Source organism: Patagioenas fasciata, chromosome 3, assembly GCF_037038585.1.
Source record: "Patagioenas fasciata isolate bPatFas1 chromosome 3, bPatFas1.hap1, whole genome shotgun sequence".
NCBI lineage: Eukaryota > Metazoa > Chordata > Aves > Columbiformes > Columbidae > Patagioenas > Patagioenas fasciata.
The window spans coordinates 37,016,388-37,039,523 of NC_092522.1; the positions used below are offsets into that span (position 1 = coordinate 37,016,388).

Genomic DNA, 23,136 nt, shown 5'->3' on the forward strand with positions numbered 1-23,136 from the left:
TTCTCTTAGCATTGTTTGTCTGAGGAGGAGAAAAATTAATCTCATTTTGTGGTGAAATACGCTACAAAGAAATCTTCCAGCTGAGCCACTCCAACATAATATTGCATATTGCACAAAGCTTTTAAATCCCATCCTAGTCAATATTTCCAGTAGTAAAATTCTACTGAGGTAGATGTGATGTAAAGCTAGTTTCCATTTTGTTGTTCTCCATTAATTTTTTCCACTTTCTTCTTTCCTTGCTTTCTGTGCTTCAGCTGGTTGGCAGTTAAATTGTTTTTTCAGTACCTATGGATGAGTTCCATGGAAAGGATGAGTTTCAGTTAGGTCACTTGTTGTTGTAATTTCTAATAATTAAAAATGAGCGGATATTCATTTAATTCACTAAAAGTCTCCATTCTCTCATTAGACAGCCTCTGAGTATTTCTTGGTTCACATTATGAGTTAGAGATTTGTTTTTCAATATGTTGATTTTTTAATTTATAACATTTTCATTTAAAGAGCAAAATCTTTGCAAAAAAAAGCTTGTTCCACTAAATTTAGTGGCTAAATTCACTTTGGAGTTTTATCATGGAATATTTATCTTGTATAATAAGTAATAGAAGCCATGATTTGGCAACTTCAGCATTTCTATGGAATAGTCTCCATGTAAAATATATATGTACGCTTTTCAGCTAACAATGTAATTATTCACTCATCACCGTTCATAGCAATATCACCTTTATGCTACATAATATCACCTTTTTATTAAAGCAGTATCAGAAATAGCCTTTTCCCTTTTAATATTAGAGTCAAATCTTACGCCTTTATCTGGTTTATTTTGTTTGACTGTGATTCATAGTCACAGATGGAAGTTGTTGGACTGTCATAAATTAATGCCAAATTTCAGTTTATGTTATTGTGCCAGTTTATAAACTGTGCTGTTTGAGAAACAGATGCATGGCCCATTCCACTATTGGCAGTAACTTGTGAATAAGGGCTGGATAGATAGCTGACTTCAACTTGTCCAGCTAAATCTCTCTGTGAACAGGAATCAGAGTCAATAGTCAACAGGAGATTTGCCTTAGGAATTCCTAAGTGATTTGCCTCCTGGGAGCTAAGAGAAAGAGAGAGGCACTTCAGAATGTTTCCCTTTGATCTTTACACAGTCTTCAAGGTCTTCTTGGGTGCTCTAAGTCACCACCAGTGGAAAAAGCTTATATAAAAGTCTCACAGATGTTTCAAAAGCTTCTGCTTTTCTTATGTAAGAAACAGCAAGTGCTGAGGAACCCTCCAGCTTCAGCCATTTGGCCATGTTGAATTCAGCCTTGAAAGCAAATGTTCATGAGCAGATATGAATGTGGTCACCTGAAATTCTGTCTTCTTCCAGTTTTACAGAGAAATGGACTAATTGAGAAGGGGCAATTTTCCAAACCCCATCTCCCTGGGGAAAGTTGTATTTCTTTATTCTCTTTTGCCATTATTTAAGGGAGCGAGAAATACAATTTGTGGATTTCCTTGGTTACTTTGGTTAGACCAAGACTATTCCAGATCAACTGAAGGCTTGCTTAACAGTTAAGCATTACAGTTCTTTCTCCACATTCAGCAAGGTTTGACTTCTGCACATCCAAGTAACAATTCAGAATTTCATGTCAAGCCTAATGTCCTACAACAAATATCACAGTGCAGCAAATCATCCTTCTACATTTTAAACTACAACTATTTAGACTATGACAATGAATATTTATTTGAACAAGCCTCAGTTCTCTCAAAGACTGTTCAGACTTTGCCATTGTACATTGACTTGATTGTCATTATTTTTACAGTAGAATATACTTGGCATTTGAAAGCCCAACATGTATGCCATTTGTCCTGAACAGTTTTATACAGTACTAAGTTAAATAAGTGTAAGAGAATAATTATGACAATAACTGCTCTGTAAGATTAGAAAACTGGCAGAAAAAAGCACAAAAGGAGAAGGCATCAAGTTATAGTCAACTGTAGGGAATATGGAGAATATAAGTGAATTTGTAAGGCTCTGTAGGCAGCTGTTTCTTAACGCTATGCGTAGATATGACACCATTCCTAAAGAGCAAGACACAGTGAGCAGGATGCTAAATAACACTGAGGTGAGCATCACTGCAACACCATGTTGCAACCTAGAAAATAAACTTCTGATCATTAGAATATTTTAAATACCATGTGAAGATTTGGTTATTTGAATATAATGAGGAAGTGGTCAGTGGATCAATTTAGAAACATACCTGGTGGACATTTCCCATTTCCTGATTTCCATTTCTTATTTGAGGTCGAGCCGTTTGCTTATTGCAAAAAGAAAGTTTCCAAAGCCTGGTTCATTGATTTGTTTCCATCCTTCTCAACCTGCTTCTTGCTTGCTATTTGCATGTATCTATGTGACTGGCTTGGGCTTGTATCAGTATTTGAGCAGTAGTTGAATATCATCTGAAAGTCTGCATTCACATAAGGACAATCTGCAGAAGAATAAAATAATATGGTTTTGTCACACTTTCTCATATTTCTGTTTGAGAGGTTTCTTAGTGACTGGGCTGCACATTTTCACTCAGCACAAACAACGATCGTCAGCAATATGCAAATTAGAGGCTGAAATTTGAGAATTCCTGGTGAGCAGAAGGTCTAATACTTTCAAATATTTTGTTTTGACTTTGCTTGGGATTTTTTCTTTTATATAACTGAATGTTAAAACATTGCTAGTAATGTAGCATGTTAAAATTAATATTGCAGTGTAATATGAATGAATATTTAAGCAAATCCAATTGTTATAACTGAAATCACACAATTTTTTAAATTAGAAAGTTAAATACATTTGTTTTGTCTGTCTAGTAAACCTATGTGTTGCATGATTTCTTTTATATTGGACAATCTTTTCTGATGGAAAATCATTTCCAACTAGTTCTACTTACAAATCAGAAAGTAGACCTGACTAATTCTGTATTTTATTGGGAAGAACTAGCTTAACTAGTTGTTCTTTAGAATAATTCTGTGTCATTATGCTTGCATTGACAGGTTTGCTGAAGCTAAATGCCTTGGAGAAAAATTAAATAAAGTGAGAAATAAAATAAGTGAGTACATTTTAGCTTCATTTTACCTTTTAGCTGATGAAATCACAGCATTCAGAGGATATTGGAATAGATTCTAGTTTCTTAAAAACAAGAGTAAATACATTACTAAGATTTACAATGAGGTAAATAATTAGCTGATGAAAGCAGTAATAATTTTATGTACAATTTTGTTATTATTTCAAATACTGTAATGTGAAAAACAGCTCCCTTTCTTACTTGACAGGTTGTCTGAAATTTATCAAAAGAAGTTAATGTATTAACATTGGATTTTATGAATTTTATTTTGAGATAAAAAAATCCAAAGCTATCGTTTCAAATCATAATATTTATAGATTAAACATTGTATTTATCTATTAATTTATATAGCTTCTGATAAATGGAGATTTCATTGTTAAATTACCCCTCTGCACCTCATTTGGGCAGATTAATTAGAGCAATTTTGAGGAGTGTCTCAGTTTTCTGAGTTTTATGGTCATTTTTTTGCTTTAGGGTTTCAACAGCATATGCTTGGCTTCTGGTTTCAGATTGTTCAAAGCCAAAAACCACCTATAGATACATTAAACCCCAAGCTAGGTCTTATCTGATCTTCCTAGCAGCCTTTGATATGTCCCTGGTTGAATTCTGAGTCCTGTCGCTCCCAAGTCTGTAGCTCATTTTCTAAAAATTTGCTGTCTAAGCTCAGATGCAAAACACAGTTTTGTCCTCTGCTGCTGAATTCCTTGGAGACCAGGTCCATGTTTTTCTGTATGCACACATTCAGGTGACACAAGTCTCTTCAAGCTTCCAGATACAGGCTGTGAGGGACTAGATTTAAATGTAATCTGGCACCCAGGTCCAGTGGTGTAGACCTTGCTCTTAGTTTCTCTCTCTTTCCTCTTTCGGTGGCATCAGCACAGACATGGACAGTGAAGTCATTATCATCACTTTTTGTCTTATAAGAGCAGTTGGATTCTGGGAAAGGACAAAAAAACTCATGGAACTCCTGACAAGTACTCTGAACTTTCACCATAGTCATGATTATATTCTCTGTGGTCATGAATGGTAGCTACTGCCAGATTCCCCTCCCAATCACGTTTGGGTACACCACAAGTCCCTCAGAGATATTATGCAGTATATTTAAAGTTATGTCAGCTATGCAGAAAGCCTCAGCCGTGTTGGCACTGTGTTTTCAAGCCCCAGCACAAAGGATGTTTGGTAGTGACCCAGAACCAGAGGCATCAGGTGCTGAGCTCTGCTGCAGCTGTTTTCTGAACACTGGGTTATTTCTGCAGGACATGACACTTGAATCAACCTGCCTTCTTTCAGTAGGTTCATTTGTCTCCTTCAGACTGGCCAGAACATAAATGTCAGTACAGAACTTGTGCATGGATATCAACAGATTGGCCCATGCAAGTGGAATTTTAATATCCATCTTGCAACTATGAGTTGGTCCAGTGTCCATATAAGCTCACTTAAATCCTGCTGAGCTGGCTTTTTGCCCTAGTAAACTTGGAAAAGCAGTTTAAAGTTACTCTGGAGGACAATGCATGTTATTCTCTGAGCAACAGGAAGCACCTCCAAGGTGAATAACACCTGCAGTGTTTGGGCAGTGGTGTGCACAGGTGTGCATGAGCCACCACTTCAGGATACAACCTCTTTTTTTCTGCTGCCATCTTGGAGTCCATATTGTCCTACTCTAATTCTTTCTCCTCGATTTTACTCTTTGATAAGTCCAAGAAATTTTGTGGCCTAAATGAAGTAGAGCCAAAGAAAGCACTGAGTGTTAAACTTCTTTCTCTTGCTGAAGGTGAAATCCATTTTGGAGCAGGCATACTGAACACCAGCAGTGAAGCCACACACAAGCACATCTTCTGCAGTTCCGCTGCAACTTGAAGACAGGAGCCTAGCAGCTACCTTATTGCTGTTGCAAATGTCTTAGGGGGAGAACAAATGTTTGGATGGTGTGAGGAACAGTACAAGTGGTGGGACATATGCCAGTCCTGAAGGTACCTCTTGTAGTGTCATGTCAGGACAGGACTTGTGTGGTCTATAAGTTCCTTGTGATTTGCAGCAGTCTACAATGGCAGCTCTCAGAAAAAAAATGTAGCACAGCAATGTAGATGTAGCCTCTCAAGACTCTGTCTCCATGGATCCCAGCAAAATCTATAAGAAATTCTTGGTTTGTACTGAATTGCTGTGGGTTTTTCCCCAGTAACTTGGGCAAAACTTCTGATCGCTCTAGTGCGGCAGAGTATAGATTTTGCTGCAATTAAAAGCATCTGGTTTAAAATTTGGTTTTGGTTAAGTGCTAGAAGTGAAACAGAAGCATATTTGAGGCACATGAGTGATACAAAAATCTGAGTGCATATTCATATGTATATGTAACCTAAAAAACCAAACTGATCCATTGAACAAAACAATCAGCTGTATGAAAAGTTAGTAGTAGTGTGCTGAACTTGACAATGCTTTTATGCCTCCTATAGGAATTTATAATAGCTTGTAGTCCACATGAATATTGCAAAGCACCTTTAAGAATCAAACTAGAAATGTCTCCATAGTTCTAAGACAAATTGCACAAAATTACACATTTTGGTTTTCTTTAGGTTTATAAAGTGCAGTTGCAAGTAAAGTGTTCTCAAGTTGAAAATTATTTTTATTATTCTCCCCCTTTTGTTAATTCAGTAGTAAAATGGAAAAGCAGTCGTTTCATTTAGTTCATACTGTAATCCTACTGTATAAGAAAGAGATTCCATCCATGATGTATCCTTTTATAGCTATCCATATGCTGATCTATGCAGATTGTGCATCCTACTTTGTGGATGGTTTTTGAACTTGAGAGTGATCATCTTTTACAGTCCTTCCTTCATTTCTGTCTGTGTAACTTTATACATGTGAAAATTAGCACTCTGGTTAATATAAGTGCTACATTTTATTCATAGATCCTTTTCTCCTATCCAGCATTCTTTTTGTCATAGTTGTTAATCTACCTATTAGCACCTCTCTAAAAACTATTCAATCTTATATCCAGTAGGACACTTTCTGGCTTATTTAACTTAGTCAATGCAATTACACTAGTTTTTATAGTTTAGCAGCTTGAAACAATTTTTCAGCGAAATCTGTCTCATTGTAGCATACACACTCAAAAGACCATTATAGATGCTAAGTAAGGTTACTAACCTGCCAAATTTTTACTGAAAATGTGGTAGGAGAAATAAGAGTCATCTGCGGCCTGCAAATAGATTTTAATTTACTTTTATTGTTGTTTCAGCTTCCTTAATCAGTCCTGGCTGCCTTGTTGTGCACAGTCAAGAACAGATCCCATCAATATCAGTTTCTGTTGTTTCTAAGCTGCACTTAATAGTATAAAACCATGCACCACAGAGGCCCTAGTGCCCATTTCATGCAGTCTGATCATATTTTGAGATAGCAACAGAGCTGGCTGTAACTTTTATGTCATAAATAACCTTTCCTTCTGACTTTGGAAATGTTCGTGTTTTGCAGTAAAAAGTACGCGAAATACTCTAACCACTTCTCAATTACACTAGCATTTCAAAAACATCAGGAAGTTGAAACTGGAAAAAGAATTTGCAGTAAGATTTTCATGGAAGGCTTTCGCTAGTGTTATTGCTTGCATAAAAAGATTAAGGAAAACAATGTCTAGATGTAAGCTGGAGTTTAAGTGTAGAGTGATTATAGTATCATGAATGATATGCTGTGGCTAGCATGCTTCTTTGCTACTATACCACATATTCCTGGATTCTATCTCCATTTGTGTTTAATATCTCTGCAGAGAATGCAGAGATTTTTTTTTTTTTTCTTTTTTTTTTTTTTTTTTTTTGTGGAAAATAATATGTATGTCTTAGATTTTTCATAATGCTTATTTTTCACTGTTGTCTCCTATTTTATTGTAGGATAAAAATTGTCTTTTTCTGGTACTGCATAAATACACCATCAAAAGGCAGGGAGATGAAGTATGGGCTTTGAACATGTAGACATGTCTGGATTGGTTTGAGTGAACTATTCAGAATTGTTTACACATGACTGGAGAACGTACCCAAGGACTGGACTTTAAAAGAGAAGTACAGAAAAACAACATGAGTACAACGGGAAAAAAAATAACTGAGAGGCCAGGGAACTGATGAGAACTCACTAACCAGAGTAGGAGAAGTGAAAAGTGGGCCAGCAGTGATGTACAAGTAAATTTTTGCCTTCGTAGTCCAACATTCAGAAACTTTAAAATGTGTGTTTCACTAGCTTAAATATATATATATATACATATATTGTGAAAAAACATGCTGTGTCACTGCAAGTGTTTTTGTATTGTATAATTTCCAAAGAGTTAGGGTCTCTAACAAGAACTATAGATCCTTTTGGTATTACAGAAAAAAGACATAGTGAAGTAATTTGATGCTGAAACCAAGGATTTAATTTCAGAATAGTGAAGATACAGAATTTGTTCTAGCAAAAAACTGAATGATTGTTGCGAGCACATTGTGATGGGTCAACCTTGGCTGGCTGCCAGGTGACTAACCAGCTGCTCTCTTACTCCCCTTACTTATCAGAACAGATGGAGAAAGTAAGAAGAAAAAGCTCATGGGTCAAGATAAAGATGGGGACATCACTTACCAGTTACCATCAGGGGCAAAACAGACTCAAGTTGGAGAAAATCAAATTAATTTAATTTATTTCCAAATAAAACAGAGCTGAGTGGTGACAAAAAACCAAAACAAAACAAAACAACAAACACCTCTGCAGTCAAAGCCTCTCTGCTTATCGGGTTTAGCTTTGTTTCCAGGATACTGTTATCAACAAGGCAGTTTTGCACCATTACTAAGAACATTCTCTGTGAAAGGATTCTGACAGCAAGAAGTCTACATCTGAACAAACTGCAAAGCATTAAAGAATAAGAAAAAGGCCCAACTGCTATGACATTGATCACAGAGCAAATTAGAGTTGGGAGAATTAAAAATACTGGTTTTGGTGTAAATTAAACAGATATATTCATTCAGAATTTAGTGACTAAAAAAGTGGCCTATATACAAGAATGTGCTGTGGCTTAAACACATTTAAGATTAGTAAAGATTTCCAGTTCATCCCTAAAATGGCTGTCAACTTTGGGTATTTATACCACTATTAGATTTAATTTTTTCCTAAAGGAAAAAAAGCATACTAAACACTATTTAATGCCCAAAGGGAAGCAGCTGTTGTTTTTAGTCTGTCCAGAAATCAGCTAACATTATGATTGAAGCTGGGAGAGGAAGGGCAAACTCATGTGGGAGTAATAACTGTGTGAGGAAACAGGCACTCTTGGAATGAAAAAGGGTAAGTGGGTGGATTATGTGCATGTGATGCTGATGATGCAGCTATACCCACAGGAATGCTGAGATGTTGCACTGCTCTGCCTCATTTCAAGCTTTGATTTTAGTGTACAAGATCATAGGATACCAAAGCAAATTTTACTCTTCAGTGATGGCAAGTCCTACTATTGCAAAGCAAGGTTATTGAAAAGTCTTCCTTTAATTTGCTTGCAAATTATTCAAATGATTGACCTTATGTATCACGGTTAATGGAGTGCTACACTGAAATGAAGAGGACTGGAGAGTGGGGACAAGACATTGCAGTGCTCAAGGATAACATTGATTCTGATTCACTGTCTTGTACCTCACACTGCTATTTCTGTGAATGCAAAGTTAGATGTAAAACCTAATCAGACCCTACATATTGTAAAACCTGAATTTATAATCACCTTTTTCTCTATGTACAAGACTTCGTGTATGTATACATAAAAAATATTTTGTTATGATGACTCTACCTCCCCATGGAGATAAGCCAAGTAGCTCTACTTTTAAACTCCAAAGTAAGAATATTTTGTGCAAGGTTTTTCTTTCCCTGTGCACAACTTTATGAAGGACCTGATAGCAACCTTTTTGCATTGATAAGAAATGAAATAAGAGGAAGTGATATTTCTCAGGCAGAGGTGGCCTGAGAACACTCAGTTGGCTGCATTGTACATCTATGTGGTTTTAGCTTCACATACAGGCAATAAATTACATTGAGAAAGGAAACAGGTCAGTTAAGAACTAGAATCCCAAGGATAATATTAGGAATGTGATGCATATTCTAGGCCACAATTATATGGACTGAAAGAACTGAGTGAAGTAATTTACCAGCAAAAAGCATTTTTAAACTTTTGCTGAAGAAGTATATGTACTTAGGAAGGATAGAATTTTTCTGTTGAAGAAAATTCCCATGCTTCACATTGACGCTAAATGAAATGAAACTGTTGTGATGATTTACTATATGAAAAGAAAATTAATCAAAATGTTACTTTCTTAAAGATCAATAGTATTGGTAGTATTATCTATTGATTTTATATTAACATAAATGTTCTGAGTCAGAGACATTAGCTTACTGGATATTGTTTCAGCCATGAATGAAGTGAGGCTATAATAAGGGAGAAATTACCAGGCTTTGAAATGCATTCCATTCTTCAGTGTAATATTCTGACATACTTATTCTTTTGTGGAAATAAACACTGAGACTTCATAGCTGCTGATTAGTATAATTCACTGTTCCAGTTTAATTCCAGAAAGTATCAAGTACTTACACAGACTTATATCTGATGTACATGCTCAGTGAATTTTACTGGAAATGACTAGTGCAGAAGAAAAATGGCAAGATTGGGTTTAAAAAGGGATTGAGAAACTCCAAGAAAGGTTACATTCCACAGGCAAATCTGGTTCAAATGAGATGCAAGCAACTTATAAATAAATGAATTCAGTATGCAGATTTAATGAACAGATGACTCAGTAATATCATTCCACAGTGTTTCATTCTTCAGGTAGCTTAGTATGAATTGCTGTTCTCAGCAGAGACCTTTAAAGTCCGTGGAACTTGAAATCTTGAAATTCTCACTCAAGAAAAACTGCAGCTGTGATCAGTTTGAGTTCTGCTTGTGCAAGAATTGAAAAGCAAATTCTGATAATATTTCCATGTTTGACTTTATTGTTTTAGTTGATAAAAAGCATTAGGTATGGTAGCAATTGTTTTAAACAAACAAATAATACCACTTATACTATGAAATATATCGTAATATAGTCCACCGTTTCCAAAGCTGGCTCCTTGAACTGCATTCACAGTTTCACCAAACTTTATGCCACTGAGGCTGCTCAGCTGCCTTCTGATGTTGAGAACAATCCATTGTTGTGAGCTCAGTCAGCCACTTTAGCACTGTCTTCTATTTAAAAGGTGGTTACCTTTAAATACTTTCTCATTCCTTGTCATCAGGAATGATACAACAGGTATCACGTGTGGTCTTTCAAGTGCTTTTTCTTATTTACAAGCGTTTCACTCGATGGAAGTGATGTATACTGCCCTTAAAGATTGCACTGAGATCTGTGTCACAAGAGGTATAACTTGAAAGAAGAGCAAGATATTTTTTTATTTGCCATTTATCTTGTTCTTTGGTCAGAGTCCATTCTTGATGTGGAAAGTCCCTCAGAACCAAGCATTAACATATCCATCAATGCCTGACATTAAAAAACTAAGGATTTCAGATTTCCTTCTCAGACAGAAATCTGAGCAGTACAGTGAATCTGACATGCTCAGGACATGCTGAGCATGTGCAACTGGGCACCAGTGCAGCACAAGCTGTGCAACCCATCCAGCACATTCTATAGGTGTCAAACATCCTGCATGTGCCCAGATGACTTCTACAAAACCGGTTCTGTGTTGCTTTACGTGCATTCTGCGTGTACAGCGATTTATGTGTCCAGGACTTCCAGCTGCCAGGCAGCTGGTCCCGCAGCTGGACTGCTCAGTACCTGAGAAATTCCAGATGAACAGCCAAGTCAGTGATCTAGAACAAGATGAAACAGTAGTTTACCATGAGAAGTGCGAGATTTGGCAAGTACATGTCAGTGCAGACTTGAATCTCCCTGAAACAAAAAAGATTGCCCACCTGCTGCCTCACCACTTGTGTTCCAGCACATCAATACACTTAGTGTCCACTTATTTCTCCTCTCCTGGGAAGCTGCCTGCATGTTTCAGATGTCCTCTGCCACTTGACAGAGTTAATCTTGGTCTCAAGACATGAGAGATTTTTTCAGAAAAGGTAACACGAGTGGTATTTCTACTGTATTTAATCTCTGCTGTGTAACGATGCTGTTTACTCCCAAGAGATGTCACTTATGACTAACATAACAAAGCACATTAGCTCTGCAAAACCTGCAGCCATCTGTGAGAAAAACAGAAGAGAAAACAGGCCATGGGGACAAACAGTCCCCAGCTGTAATTTCCCAGCTGGGATGTTGTTCACTGTGGCCCAGTGCCTGGAAACCCCAGCCTGTTTCTGATCTCCAGGTCAGTATCAAAGCAGTCTTGTAATCAAGGAGGCATGTTTATGTGTCCACCAAAAATAGCAGTAGCTGTTAAAGCTGAAGCCGTTCTGTATGGCTGACACAGTCTTCAGATTCTTTCTCCTTAATTTTTTGGCCCAACTGTTTTGCAACCTAATGCTGAAAAAACATAATTCCTATGTGTGTTTGTTTTGGATACATATCTAATAATTGTGCCATCATGACTGCACTTTCGGAATCTATTTTTTAAATGTTACATTTTGATTTTTGGAAGCATGGAATTGGAAACACAGAAAACCAGCTGAGTTTCTGCAGATTTCATTTTCTTAACCACCTCGCCACCATCTGCAGTTCGTTCTCTGTTAGAAATGTGAATTACTTTGCAGGATGCTCCATCTTATTTTTGTTTGGTTACAACTCCTTCCATTTTAACTTATTTCCTTCTTTCTGTGATGAAATATAGTTTACTTTCACCCTGATTCTGCTAAGGTTCTTTTTCTACTGATGCCAAATTCACTTCAGGCATGATTTCTGTGGCTCAGTTTAGCCAAGGATCTGTAGAACACAATGTAAAAATGCTGTGATCTCACACAGCGTCTTTCAGAAGATCTCCCTCAAGGTGCTGTATTGCAGGATGGATGTCATGCACAGACCTGCTATGTAGCTGCAAAATGGTAACTGGTTGCTACCATTTTGGGGCAGACTCAGCACTGTGATGAAAGTTTCCACAACAATTTTCTTGTTCTAGGAGCAGCCAGTTTGCTCATAATATAAAGCAGAGTGACAGAAAGATATTTTTCTTGTTTGCTGGCAGTTTAGTGAAAGGTTCATGTTACTGAATTTTTTGTTTCTTCACAGTGTTCATGGTGAGTCAGAGTAATCAATTAACTGCCTTGTTTGCAACAGCAAATCATATTTTTTATTTACATGAGTATTTGTGCTTAGAATCTCAGAAGTCGCTGCAACGTGAGCAGGGCTCACATTGTGTTGGAATAATGCAGTCACACTTGCTTAGTGTAATTCTTAACACCCTATGATTAATAATAAAGTAATACTTTTAGCTGAGTGAGGGTCCTCAGAAAACTGACAGTAATATGTACAAACAAGGAGAAAAAAACAGACAAGAACATAAACTCAATTATAACAGCCCATAAAGCATTACTGTGCCCTTCTGAAATCAGGAGAGACAATCCATCTTTGTTACACTTACTATAGGCAATGTAAATATTATAGGTCTAACTCTTATCTCGCTTCAGATGTATACCTGGACTGGTGCAGCTGTACCAGAGCTGTCTGTTCCGCTGCTGGACCCCCGCTGGGTTATACTTGGGTAATTGTCGGACAAAACAATCTCTCTGTCCTTAGTGTAGGATTTTACTTCCCTGCTCTGTTAGAGCTGAGACTGACAAGAGAACCAGGGAGCCCTAGCAGCTTTCTGGCAGCCTTTCTCCTTTTTCTGCTCCTCCCTATAAGAAGATGATACCATCTTCGGTAGCATAAAATCATCTTTGCAGGAGCACTCAGGAAAACTTTTTTTGAAGGTACAAGTCTTTTGGCTTCAGGGGGCAATGCATATGTTTATGCCAATGCTAAATATTGCCCATTGTTTCAGAGTAGCTTGCATATGTTTGTTTTTACTTTTAAACAATAGGCAATGCCCCTGGGTGACAGTGCATAGGCTGAATGGGTCCTTAGAATGAAAAAACACGACTTGTCAAATGACCTATTCAGAAAAGACCAAACAGAATGAATTCATTTGAACAGCTCTGTTATGCTCCCCTGATGTGCTATTCTTAAAACAGAGGAACATTTTTAGTGTAACAGTCACTCCAGGCCTAAGATGTTAATGTTTTCTTTGGATCTGTGTTGGAATCTACATATGTAGGAAACTTTTTCATTGTCTAATTATTACAAATTATGTTCTGTTCTTTAGAAACAGAAGTATTTTCAGGGGAAAAAGTTATGCTCAGGAGGAAACCAAGTAAACACTTTTTACTTAAGGTTTTCACTAGAATGACTAAAAGCAAATGGACCACGCTTATTTGATTTAATTAAGCTATGAACTGCCATGACTATAAACTTGGAAAACTACCTCTCAGTGACAGATTTTCTGCTTGTAGGCTGTCTACAGACTGAAAATGGATAGTCATTGCTGGATTGCTACACTGCGTTTTCTCTTTTATTAGGCTAATAAGTTCTTAAGTCACTCTTTAAAATTTGGGGTTTTTTTTTAAAGAAAATATGCTAGATGATAGTTAATGCTATATTACAGTGTGATTTTTTTAATTCTACCATCTTTCGTACAAAAAGATTTCCTTGATCATCAAAAAGCTTTCCTTGATCATGTCTGTCTTTAGTACTGGATGAGCTGAGATGTTACAAGTGAAGAATCAAACCTTCAAACTGTAGAGGGGTACACCTTAGCTCATTCCAAGTAGTATTGTCAAAGAATGCTACCCCTTTCAGGAGCACAGAAATAGAAAATGGTTTTTCATAGGATTTTATGGTTCATTTACACATCTGGACAGCATTCATACAGACTTGCAAAGCAGGCATACATACTTACATTCACTAAAATACAATAGCTCTTTTTTTCTAATCAAACTAGTTCCAAATCTTGTAGGACTACTGATGTAGTGATGATTCACAGCTGGTTGTGAATATTGCAAGAGGGGTGCGATCAGTGAAGCATAGCTGTAGTATGAAGATGTTCTCATGCACTTCAGTTAAGGCTGTCAGAAGACGTCTGTCCAGAGCTGATGACATCATTATGCCACATACATAGAATCAGGTTGTGCTTTAATTTGATGAGCAATTCCAGAAGCCGGATTAGGTTTATGCACAACAGTAAATATACACTATATCTTTACAGGAAGCTATTTCAGATTTTACTGGATGTTAATATGCCTCTAACATTCAAAAAACCATTTCTCAAAAGCTTGGTGTATATATAGTATAAGTAAATGAACATTAAAAATATAAGTGATAATGCCTGTTCTCACTCTGATCTTGTTTCTGTCACCCTGAAACCTTGACATGCCCTCAAAACATGGTAGCATATCTATGCAGCTCCAGCACCATAATTTAATAACAACAACAACAACAATAATAATAATAATAATAATAATAATAATTTTGTGTCTAATCTATCAGATTCCTAACATCAGTCTATGTCTCATCTGACAAGAAGACACACAGCAATGTGAGCTCAATTCCAAGGCCATTTCTTGAGTAAGATAGCAAAATTTTAAAAGGTTGTGAAACTGAAGTATATAGTGGAGCCTGGAACTCTATATTTAATTTTCTCTTGGGCAGCCCTGGCCAGAAAAAATATCACAAAGTGAAGCTGGACATCAAATGGTTGCATAGAAATTACAAAGCCATGAAGGCAGTATTATAACAGAAAATAACCATCTCCATCTTACACTTGGATGTGTTCACTCTGTTCAAATATTAACTGAGTCCAATGTATTAGTAGCAGAAAACTTGTTGGGGATAAAATTCTTTGTCTTTGACATTGCCTGTTTGTGCTTTAAGACCCTTCATTTGTTTTTTAAGCTTCTTAACTTTGGACATAAAAAAAAAAAAAAAAGAGAAAAAAAGGCGAGGAGCTGTATATAAAGCTGTTCCTCTGACTTTATTTTCCTTATTCTTTCTCTTCCATTAATTTCTCAGAAATAATCAAGAGATAAGCTGCATTTAGTCATATGAGCAATCCAGAATACCAAATTCACAGATTATGATTCCTTATCCATATGGCATTGCTTTTCAACCATGCTTTTCATGCCAGCTTAATATTTAATTCATGAACAAGTAGATGTGATAAACAACAGAGCAACAGTTTCCAGATGTGCATCATTTCTGTGTCTTTTCTAGTATATGAAAAGAAGATAGATGCACAGAATATTTGTTAACTTTGGACAACACCTAAAATAACACTCTGACATCTAAGGTACAGCTTACATGAAAGTTATGCATGTTAATTCAGGAAAGCTAGCTAGGAAAAAACGAACAAACAAACAAACAAAAACAAACAAAAAAAACCCCACAAAAATACAAACAAACGAACAAACAAAAACATCCTATTCACTTTAATTCCTGAAATATAACAGACTGCCTTTGCACACAGAAGCACTACTTTATTGACTGAGCTGCATATGTCCTACCTGTTGAGAATCAAGAAGTGTGTCCTTCTGCAGAAGTCTCTTGGTGTGCACTTCCTACTAAACATCCATGCTTGGCTAAAACTGCCTGAGTGGCTTTCAGTTCAACTTAAAACCAGTTGGGTAGTGACAGCCAAACTTGAGATGATAGACTAGAGGTCTGAGCATTTGTTTCTGAATTCAGAAAACATCCACGTTCTGAGTTCCATTTTCAAGGAGATGTTGAACTGCAGTCCCTTAGTGCTTTCGATACCCAATACTGTGTACGTGACCTGTTAGGAATTTATGAGCACTTACCACTTCCCATACTCTGCTTTCTACAGAAAGGAGTCCTGTGCCTTTGGATGAACAGGAGCTGTGGTTCATGCTGGCATTTCCCTTATTTAGATGAATGGGACCATGGGGAACACCTCATACAGCCCATGATAGTCTGTATTTAGAGGAAGAGTGAGGTTCAGAATGCTGTCATCAGAAAAATAAATTCCGTTTCTGTACAGTTTTGCTGTATAGCCCTTTCTTCTGCGCCAGCCAGAAGGTATGAAAGGCTATTAAAGAAAGAAATGTGGGATAAAGGGTGCTGTGGAAATGCAGGCTAAACAATGAACAGTTACAGGAATGCCCATCAATCAGAAAGTAGAAGTAATCATCTTGTGAGAAAAATAAGGATGATGTAATGTGGCCAGAAATAATGAGAACATGTAGGAAATCGGGAGTAGAGTTAATATAGAGGTTAGAAATAAATGCATAGACTTGGAGACCGTGTTTAGAGGACTCTATATGGAGTAGCTCAAGGAATTATAATTGAAGTCAAACACAGTGTCATCCTATTGCAATGCATGACAGAGACTGCTGTCTCATAAGATTTTCTATAAATTAGATCATGCTTGAAGGTATTAAAAGTGTTGACAAAAACTGTGATTGTCTCAGCTGAGTATGGCAAGGAAGAGAAGATGCCCCCATCACGTATTTTAAACAGTAATCTCAAAATGTGTAGTAGCCCAGATCACAGTAAAATGTATGCATTTGAATCTGTGGTATTTAAACTACAAAGAATGAGAGTATGTTGGGAAAACTGTGTATTTCCAAGCGTGTTTGTTCATGTGCTGAGTTCAGGCTGTGGTTTGCAGCTATGGATTTCGTGTCGAAGTCAGGATTGTGCTTTCAATTCTGAATTTGTCCTCTTTCCTGGAGCCTCCAAATGATGTATTCTACTAAATACTATGAAATACCTTGCTCCCAATGGTCTGGCCCATCTCTTTGCTGGCAGTCACTGCTTCCAATCCTTTCTTCCCAGCACAGCTAACAAAAGAGAGTGCTCACTAGATTATACTGTCATCAGCTTAAATTACCAGTATCCATGTAGTGAAATGCCAAACTGCTGGAGAAGCCAGAACACAGGTAGGCATTTGCTTCTGCCCACTCTGCTGTGGGGACAGTAACCTTTGACAGCAAACCTTGTGAAGGAGGGAGGAGAGAGGGAAAAAGAGAAAGGAGACCCAGTAAAATCTTAAACTACTGCAGATGTTTCTTCAGTGAACGAAAAGCAGAAATCTGTTGCAGCAGGTTATACTTTACAGTATGTTACCTCAAGTATTGTCATTAATAGATTTTTTAATGCTGCTCATCTTTTGAAAAATGTGTATGCTATAGTCAGGAGGCTCCAAGTGCTGTAATTATATTTTTTCTTTCCTAATGCCTCTGAGGGCTTTCTGAAAGTTAGAACTTTTTAGGTTACATGAGACTTTGGCCAACCATGTATCTCATAATAGAGCATTTGCATCAGAAATAGTGTTGAACCAGGTTACTAGTGCAGACTACTTTGCCCCTGCCTGTTGTCCTAATAGAGCTGAGTGGCATGTTTTTGCTATCAGAGAAGGGCAAAGGTTGCAAAGAGGAGAATTTCCCCAAAATTTCCCTGGGTCAGAGAAAGGCTGAAGACTTTGCTTTTAGTGCTGTAGGATTTTGAGTTAGAACAGAATATATTCTTTTGTTCCATGACTTTTCTTATCAGAGACTTTTTTCATAGGTTGTGTTCTCATACATTTTCAGCACCAGATTTTCAAAAGTATCCAACACATTTGCTAAGATTTCCAATGACTATCTCTGTTTGAGTATTCTCCATTTGAGAAATTACTCCATTCAAATCTCTCCATTTAGGTTCAATGTCTCCCACTTCCAGAAATCCTTTGAAATCTGTTACAACTCTGACCTCAAGCCCTATTAAAAATATATCTCTACAAGGCTTATGAAAGTTATGTGATTACCTTCCCCTTTCTCTAAAAGCCTATCTCAGTGATTATCTGCTGAGTATACAGCTTTAATTTGTGCTCATTCAACAGGACTCCTTATCTGACTCAAGTGAATGGATGCTACTTTATGAATCAAATTTAATAGATTCAGAGTCTTGAGTAGGTCTTCATAGCTGGATGATAGCTGGGTCCAACTGTGGATGTAGGGGCATTATGTTACAAACAACGGCCCTGCATATTTTCTGTCCTGGTTTAACCCCAGCCAGAAACTAAGCACCACACAGCCACTCACTCATTCCTCCTTGGTGGCATGGAGGAGAGAATTGGAAGGGTAACACTGAGAAGACTTGCAGGTTGAGATAAAAACAGTTTAGTAGGTAAAACAAAAGCTGCCCGCACAAACAAAGCAAAATAAGGATTTCATTCACTTGTTTCCATGGGCAGGCAGGTCTCCAGCCATCCCGAGGCAAATAGGGCTCCATCACACCTACTGGTGACTTGGGAAGACAAATACCGTCACTCTAAGCATCTTCCTTCTTCCAGCAAACCATTAAAAAATAACAAGAGATGAGAGGTTATTGATGAAGGTTACCAGCCTGTCAATTATGAAGTCAGAAGAAACCCTGCATCAAGTAAAAGGTCTGTCCACATTAAGAACAACAAATATTCTCAAAGGGAGGGACTTAAGGTTGTGTCTGTACTCTTTGTTTGTTTAGTGTTTTTATCCTTTAAGTTAGCAGTCTTTGAAAACTTGCAATAGTATTATATGGAAGGTCAGATAAAACATAAGAAAATATTTAAAACATGTAATGTGGATTCAAACAAAACCAAAACACTGTTAAAAATCAATATTTTTTTAAATCATTACATGCTCATTTTTGTATCGCCCTGAAGCATATGCAGTGTTGTCAAGACATTCATAGTCTGTAATAAATTAGAATATAATTTCAGCTCCTTGAAACAGCCCACAGGAACACAAAAACAAGAAGTTAAAGGACATCCATACTATTCAGATTATGGATTCTGTAATGTTTAGTCAGCATACAGGATACTTCCCTCTGCTTTATATCAGTCTGAATTAGACATCTCTACTCGGTTTTGTCTTCTCTATTTCCCTCCTTGCTTTTGTCTCCTGTCACAAAACTGAAGTTCTGTGTTACCAGTTCATCTCTTTTCCATACCTCAGGATGGTACATGTGTCCAGAAACACAGGCCAAAACCAACAGATTTATCACAGCCTTAATGACAGCTGGCTGCATGCTGAGTGAATTCTTAAATTCCCCAAAACTACTTTTTTGCCAAAACATGTGGAGTTGCAGCATTCAACATTTTATTGGGACTGTTATCTCCAAATGAAGAATGACTCCACTGGAAAAAATTATTTGCTATCAGCTACAGACTATTTTTAGCTTCTTGTTTGGTGAAACTTTAGAAAACATAATTAGCCATATGTTGAGAGACATTTGCCAAGTCTTAAATTCAATTTTTGCAAACCACATTTAAGCACTACCTTGTCTACAACTTTACACTGTTGGAATCAGAAAGCATGAGAGATTTTTAAGAGAATGTGATTCTTCATATTTCTTTGAGTAAATATTTGTGTTTATGAACATTGTAGAACTGGCAGTACTAAAGACTATAATCTTCCATTTGTTTATATGGGAAGGTCTGTGCAGGCAACAGTAGTGCTGGAATCATCCCCTACTTCTGTCACTTACAAACTTCAAGCCTTGCATTGGGGTGATGGCGTTATCAGAGGAGGTCAGAAACATTCTCCCCCACAAGTATTTGTAGTGAAAACAGAAAAAAATACTTTAATCAAAAACATGTACAGAAAATGCTAAGGTTTTGTCAAAAATAAGTTTCTACATGAAAACCAGGAAATCTAAATAAACTGTCAAATTTCTAATTGTATTAAAGCAAATTGAAAGATTAAAACATATCTGACTAAGTCTCGGCATGTAATTATAGTCAGGTGCCTTATGATACCATCAAGTCCTCTAAATCAGAATTCCCATGTGGACTTCTATTCCCGTAACGCGATCACAAATTCTCCTCGGGAAGTCTTCTGCAAAATGAAATTTTTGCTGACCTGAAAAGGCGGTTTGGACTATGTGAAATGGATAAATGTCACCTGTTTACTTTTATTCATAGAAGAAAAAGAAAAGTATTTTGCTATAAGAATGGTAAAATTAGATTTTTATTTTTCTAACAGAAGGATGAGGGTTTTTTTTATGCCCCTTTGATTAATGGTGGACTTGTTCCAACTTCTTGTTCTTTCATAAAGTTTCCAAATAGAAGAAGGACGAGATTTCATGATGTATGTCAGGGATGGAGCAGAACTGTACGAAGTCTAGAATGAAGGGAGGGAGGAGCATTTGGGAGAGTTCCACGCTGCTGGCAGGCCTAACAAACCTTGCAATAAAAGCAGGGCTTCTGCAACCTCTGTGCTCTCTGTCCCACGTGTATTGCAAGTAAATTCTAGGTAGTTGGAAGTCAAGCCTCTTGGCTCTAATAATTCAAAAACCAGTTCCCATATTCTTCCATTTCCACATATTTGTACTGACTGCAAGCTGTTACCTGTCTGTTCGATCTTGCTTTCATTGACTTGTTTGGCTTGCAGATTTCTGTTGACCTCATTGCCACTTGATACAAATTATGCAAAACATTTAGATTGCTAGTAACAGATCAGCAGCAAGGTTAAAAAAAAAGAGAAATAACGCTACTAAAAACATGTATTGACAGGATACAGAACTTGTATGTCACCTTCATTTTCAGTTGATTCTTGATGAACAGCATGTTCTCACTACTTGAACCATTTTTTTTTTCACAGTGGCATTGCCTTTTGCAGCTCACAGTGCTTAAGAAAGGTATTTTCTGAGCCCTTACATGAAGATATATGTATAGATGGCTTTCTGAGGCAACTAAGTTAATGGTAATGCATTGAGATAAATCTCAAGATTACTACAAATTATTTAATAACTGTCTCATGGTTCAATACTGAGTAACAGCACCCTGTGTGATACAGTACAATAGAACAGTACAGAGATATAAGTATCCAAAATAGCAAAAAGCAAATTAAGAGAAAAAAATTGTACAATTCACTGAGTATTGACATCAGCTGAGTTGCTATATACAACTTTCAAAGCACAAATAGCACAAGTGTTGATCCTTTAGCTGGGCTTTTATTGGTAAAAAATATTAATCAAAGGGGGTTGTCTGTAGTTACAGAAACTGGGAGCTTACTTAACTGAATGGGGTTTTGGGTTGAGTGTTAGTACAGCTGAGATGGAGGATTTATTTGGCAAAGCTGGGGTAGGTGATGTTAGTTCTTTCAGTTAACCTGTTTCTAAGTAACTGAAGGCTTTTCTTAATTTTACAAATAACTTTAAATACAGAAGAATGTATTGGCTTAAATAGAAATAATTGAAAAGAATAAAATTTCCTGTGCAGAAAAATAGTAATCTGCAATATCTGTTTTATGGACAAGGAGTAGGTAGAATTTTTTATTTCATTTTCTAAAAACATTCAAAACAAAATAACCTGGCTGTTATACTGCAATCTATTGTATATAATACCTATTCTACAATGTTACTAAATACTTTAGAATTATTCTTGTAGTTCCTAAAGAAGCTTAATTTTTCATGGTTCTTTGGTGCTCATAAAACAGTCTAGTTCTCGTGACTTGTAAATTTAAATGTTTTTTCAGATTCTCTAGTTAAGCATTTAGTAGCTTTTAAGGACTTCATTAGCTCTGATTATCTTACTCTGTAAGTCTTCACTTCTAAGCAAAAGGATATTTCTAATTCAAAATTCATAGTAATATCCATAATCAGAGTTCTGGGAAAAAAAAAAAAAACAAAAACACAATGAATCGAGCATGGATTTTGTTTTCTTTCCCTGTTATCCAGATGTATGGTTTAGTAAAGATTATGAACATGTCTCTGCTTAGAAATTGTTCTAATTTGAAAACTTGAAAGACATAATCCCATTTTCCCTCAGAACACATATACTGCTGAAATTGCACATTTAGGGTAATGCTTTTCCTTTTTTGGTTCCATTAATATCTATGAATAATGGCTTCCCATGTGGTAATCTAATTATCATTTGAAATAATTGGTGAACTGGAACAGTGTCATAGATCAAGGAGGAAATTAATAAAAGAAGGGTAAAGGTGAATTACATGGAGCATGAGAGCCTAACTAGGAATAATGAGATAATGTAATTAAAGCAAAATTTTGATGGAAGACCAATGACATCTACACAGTGAGTTCTGTTGAGCAGTAGAACTTGCAGAAGCTCTGGCACATGGGATATTTAAAACTGAGCTGGACGAACAGGAAAAAATAGACTGTAGGGAGCCAATTCTTCACTGGCAAAGGGGTGGACTGGATGACCTAATATTTCAGTTCCACTGCTAGCGCCTATAAGTCTGTTTGAACAAATACTTGGAATTCTGTATGTCTTCTGGCCTCGCTTGGACTTCTTTTGTATCTAGCAGCAGGAGATCATTATCCTGTGAAAGTGCTTGACAGTAAATAGCTTAATTTTCAGTCTTTCTTAATGGACAAGGATAAATCTGAGGATATGTAGAGCCAAATTGTGTCTACTTGTTTACTTACAGTAGTGGGAAGGAGAAAGCTCAAAAAACTACTTGTCCCCAAAAAAATCCCCTTAAATTGGCCAGCAATACAGGCGTTTCAAATGGTGGGGAAGCAGTAATAAATTCATTGATTTTTGACATTTTGAATCCTAACTGTTTGCATTTTGTGTCTTTTACAGATCATCTGAAAGGAGAAATAACCCAGAGGCACATTCAGAGGGCAGTTCTCGGTAAGATTAAGACATTTCAGATACAATAGGATACAACAGGGGCAACAAGTTCTCTTCCAGGGCTGAATCTGTTTGTGGGACAGGTTGTATTTTCCATGACAGTTTTTTGACATAAAGTGTCTACATTAGTCCATACCATAAATGACATGGACCCTGTGAACTTTGCCAGAGATTTGGTTCAAACGGCATCTGATTTTATGTGCGATGAGAAAAATAACGCAAAAATCTTAATGGCTTGAGGGTTTGGTATTAGCTTTCTTTTCAGAGTGACCAAACAAGAACAGAGACATTTAAGCTCTCCTCATCTTTAGGTTTGGTTTGGTGTGGTTGGTTGGTTGGTTGATTGTTTTTTTTCTGATGACTCTGATTTGAATTCCCATTAATAGTCATTGATCTGTCTTGAGACTGAGCTTCTAGCCATGTTGCCACAATCTGTCTAACAACCTTTTCAATTTTAATCAATTCCAAGAGGAACTGA

The 23,136-nt window shown here is 36.8% G+C and overlaps 1 protein-coding gene and 1 pseudogene across 6 annotated transcripts in view; one reads left to right on the plus strand and one right to left on the minus strand.

The window, feature by feature from the left end:
• Window positions 1–23,136, plus strand: part of KIF6 (kinesin family member 6) — a 166,227-nt gene that overhangs the window by 108,169 nt on the left and 34,922 nt on the right. For all 6 annotated transcript variants that reach the window (XR_011738272.1, XR_011738273.1, XR_011738274.1 and 3 more), the window contains exons 15-16: window positions 3,022–3,077; window positions 22,608–22,658. Coding sequence is in view for 3 of the 6 variants with exons in the window: in XM_065833155.2 (XP_065689227.2) it covers window positions 3,022–3,077; window positions 22,608–22,658 (107 nt within the window). In the remaining 3 variants the exon portion in view is untranslated. The remainder of the gene's footprint in view (window positions 1–3,021; window positions 3,078–22,607; window positions 22,659–23,136) is intronic.
• On the minus strand, window positions 3,853–7,692 carry LOC136099268 (adenylosuccinate lyase pseudogene; annotated as a pseudogene).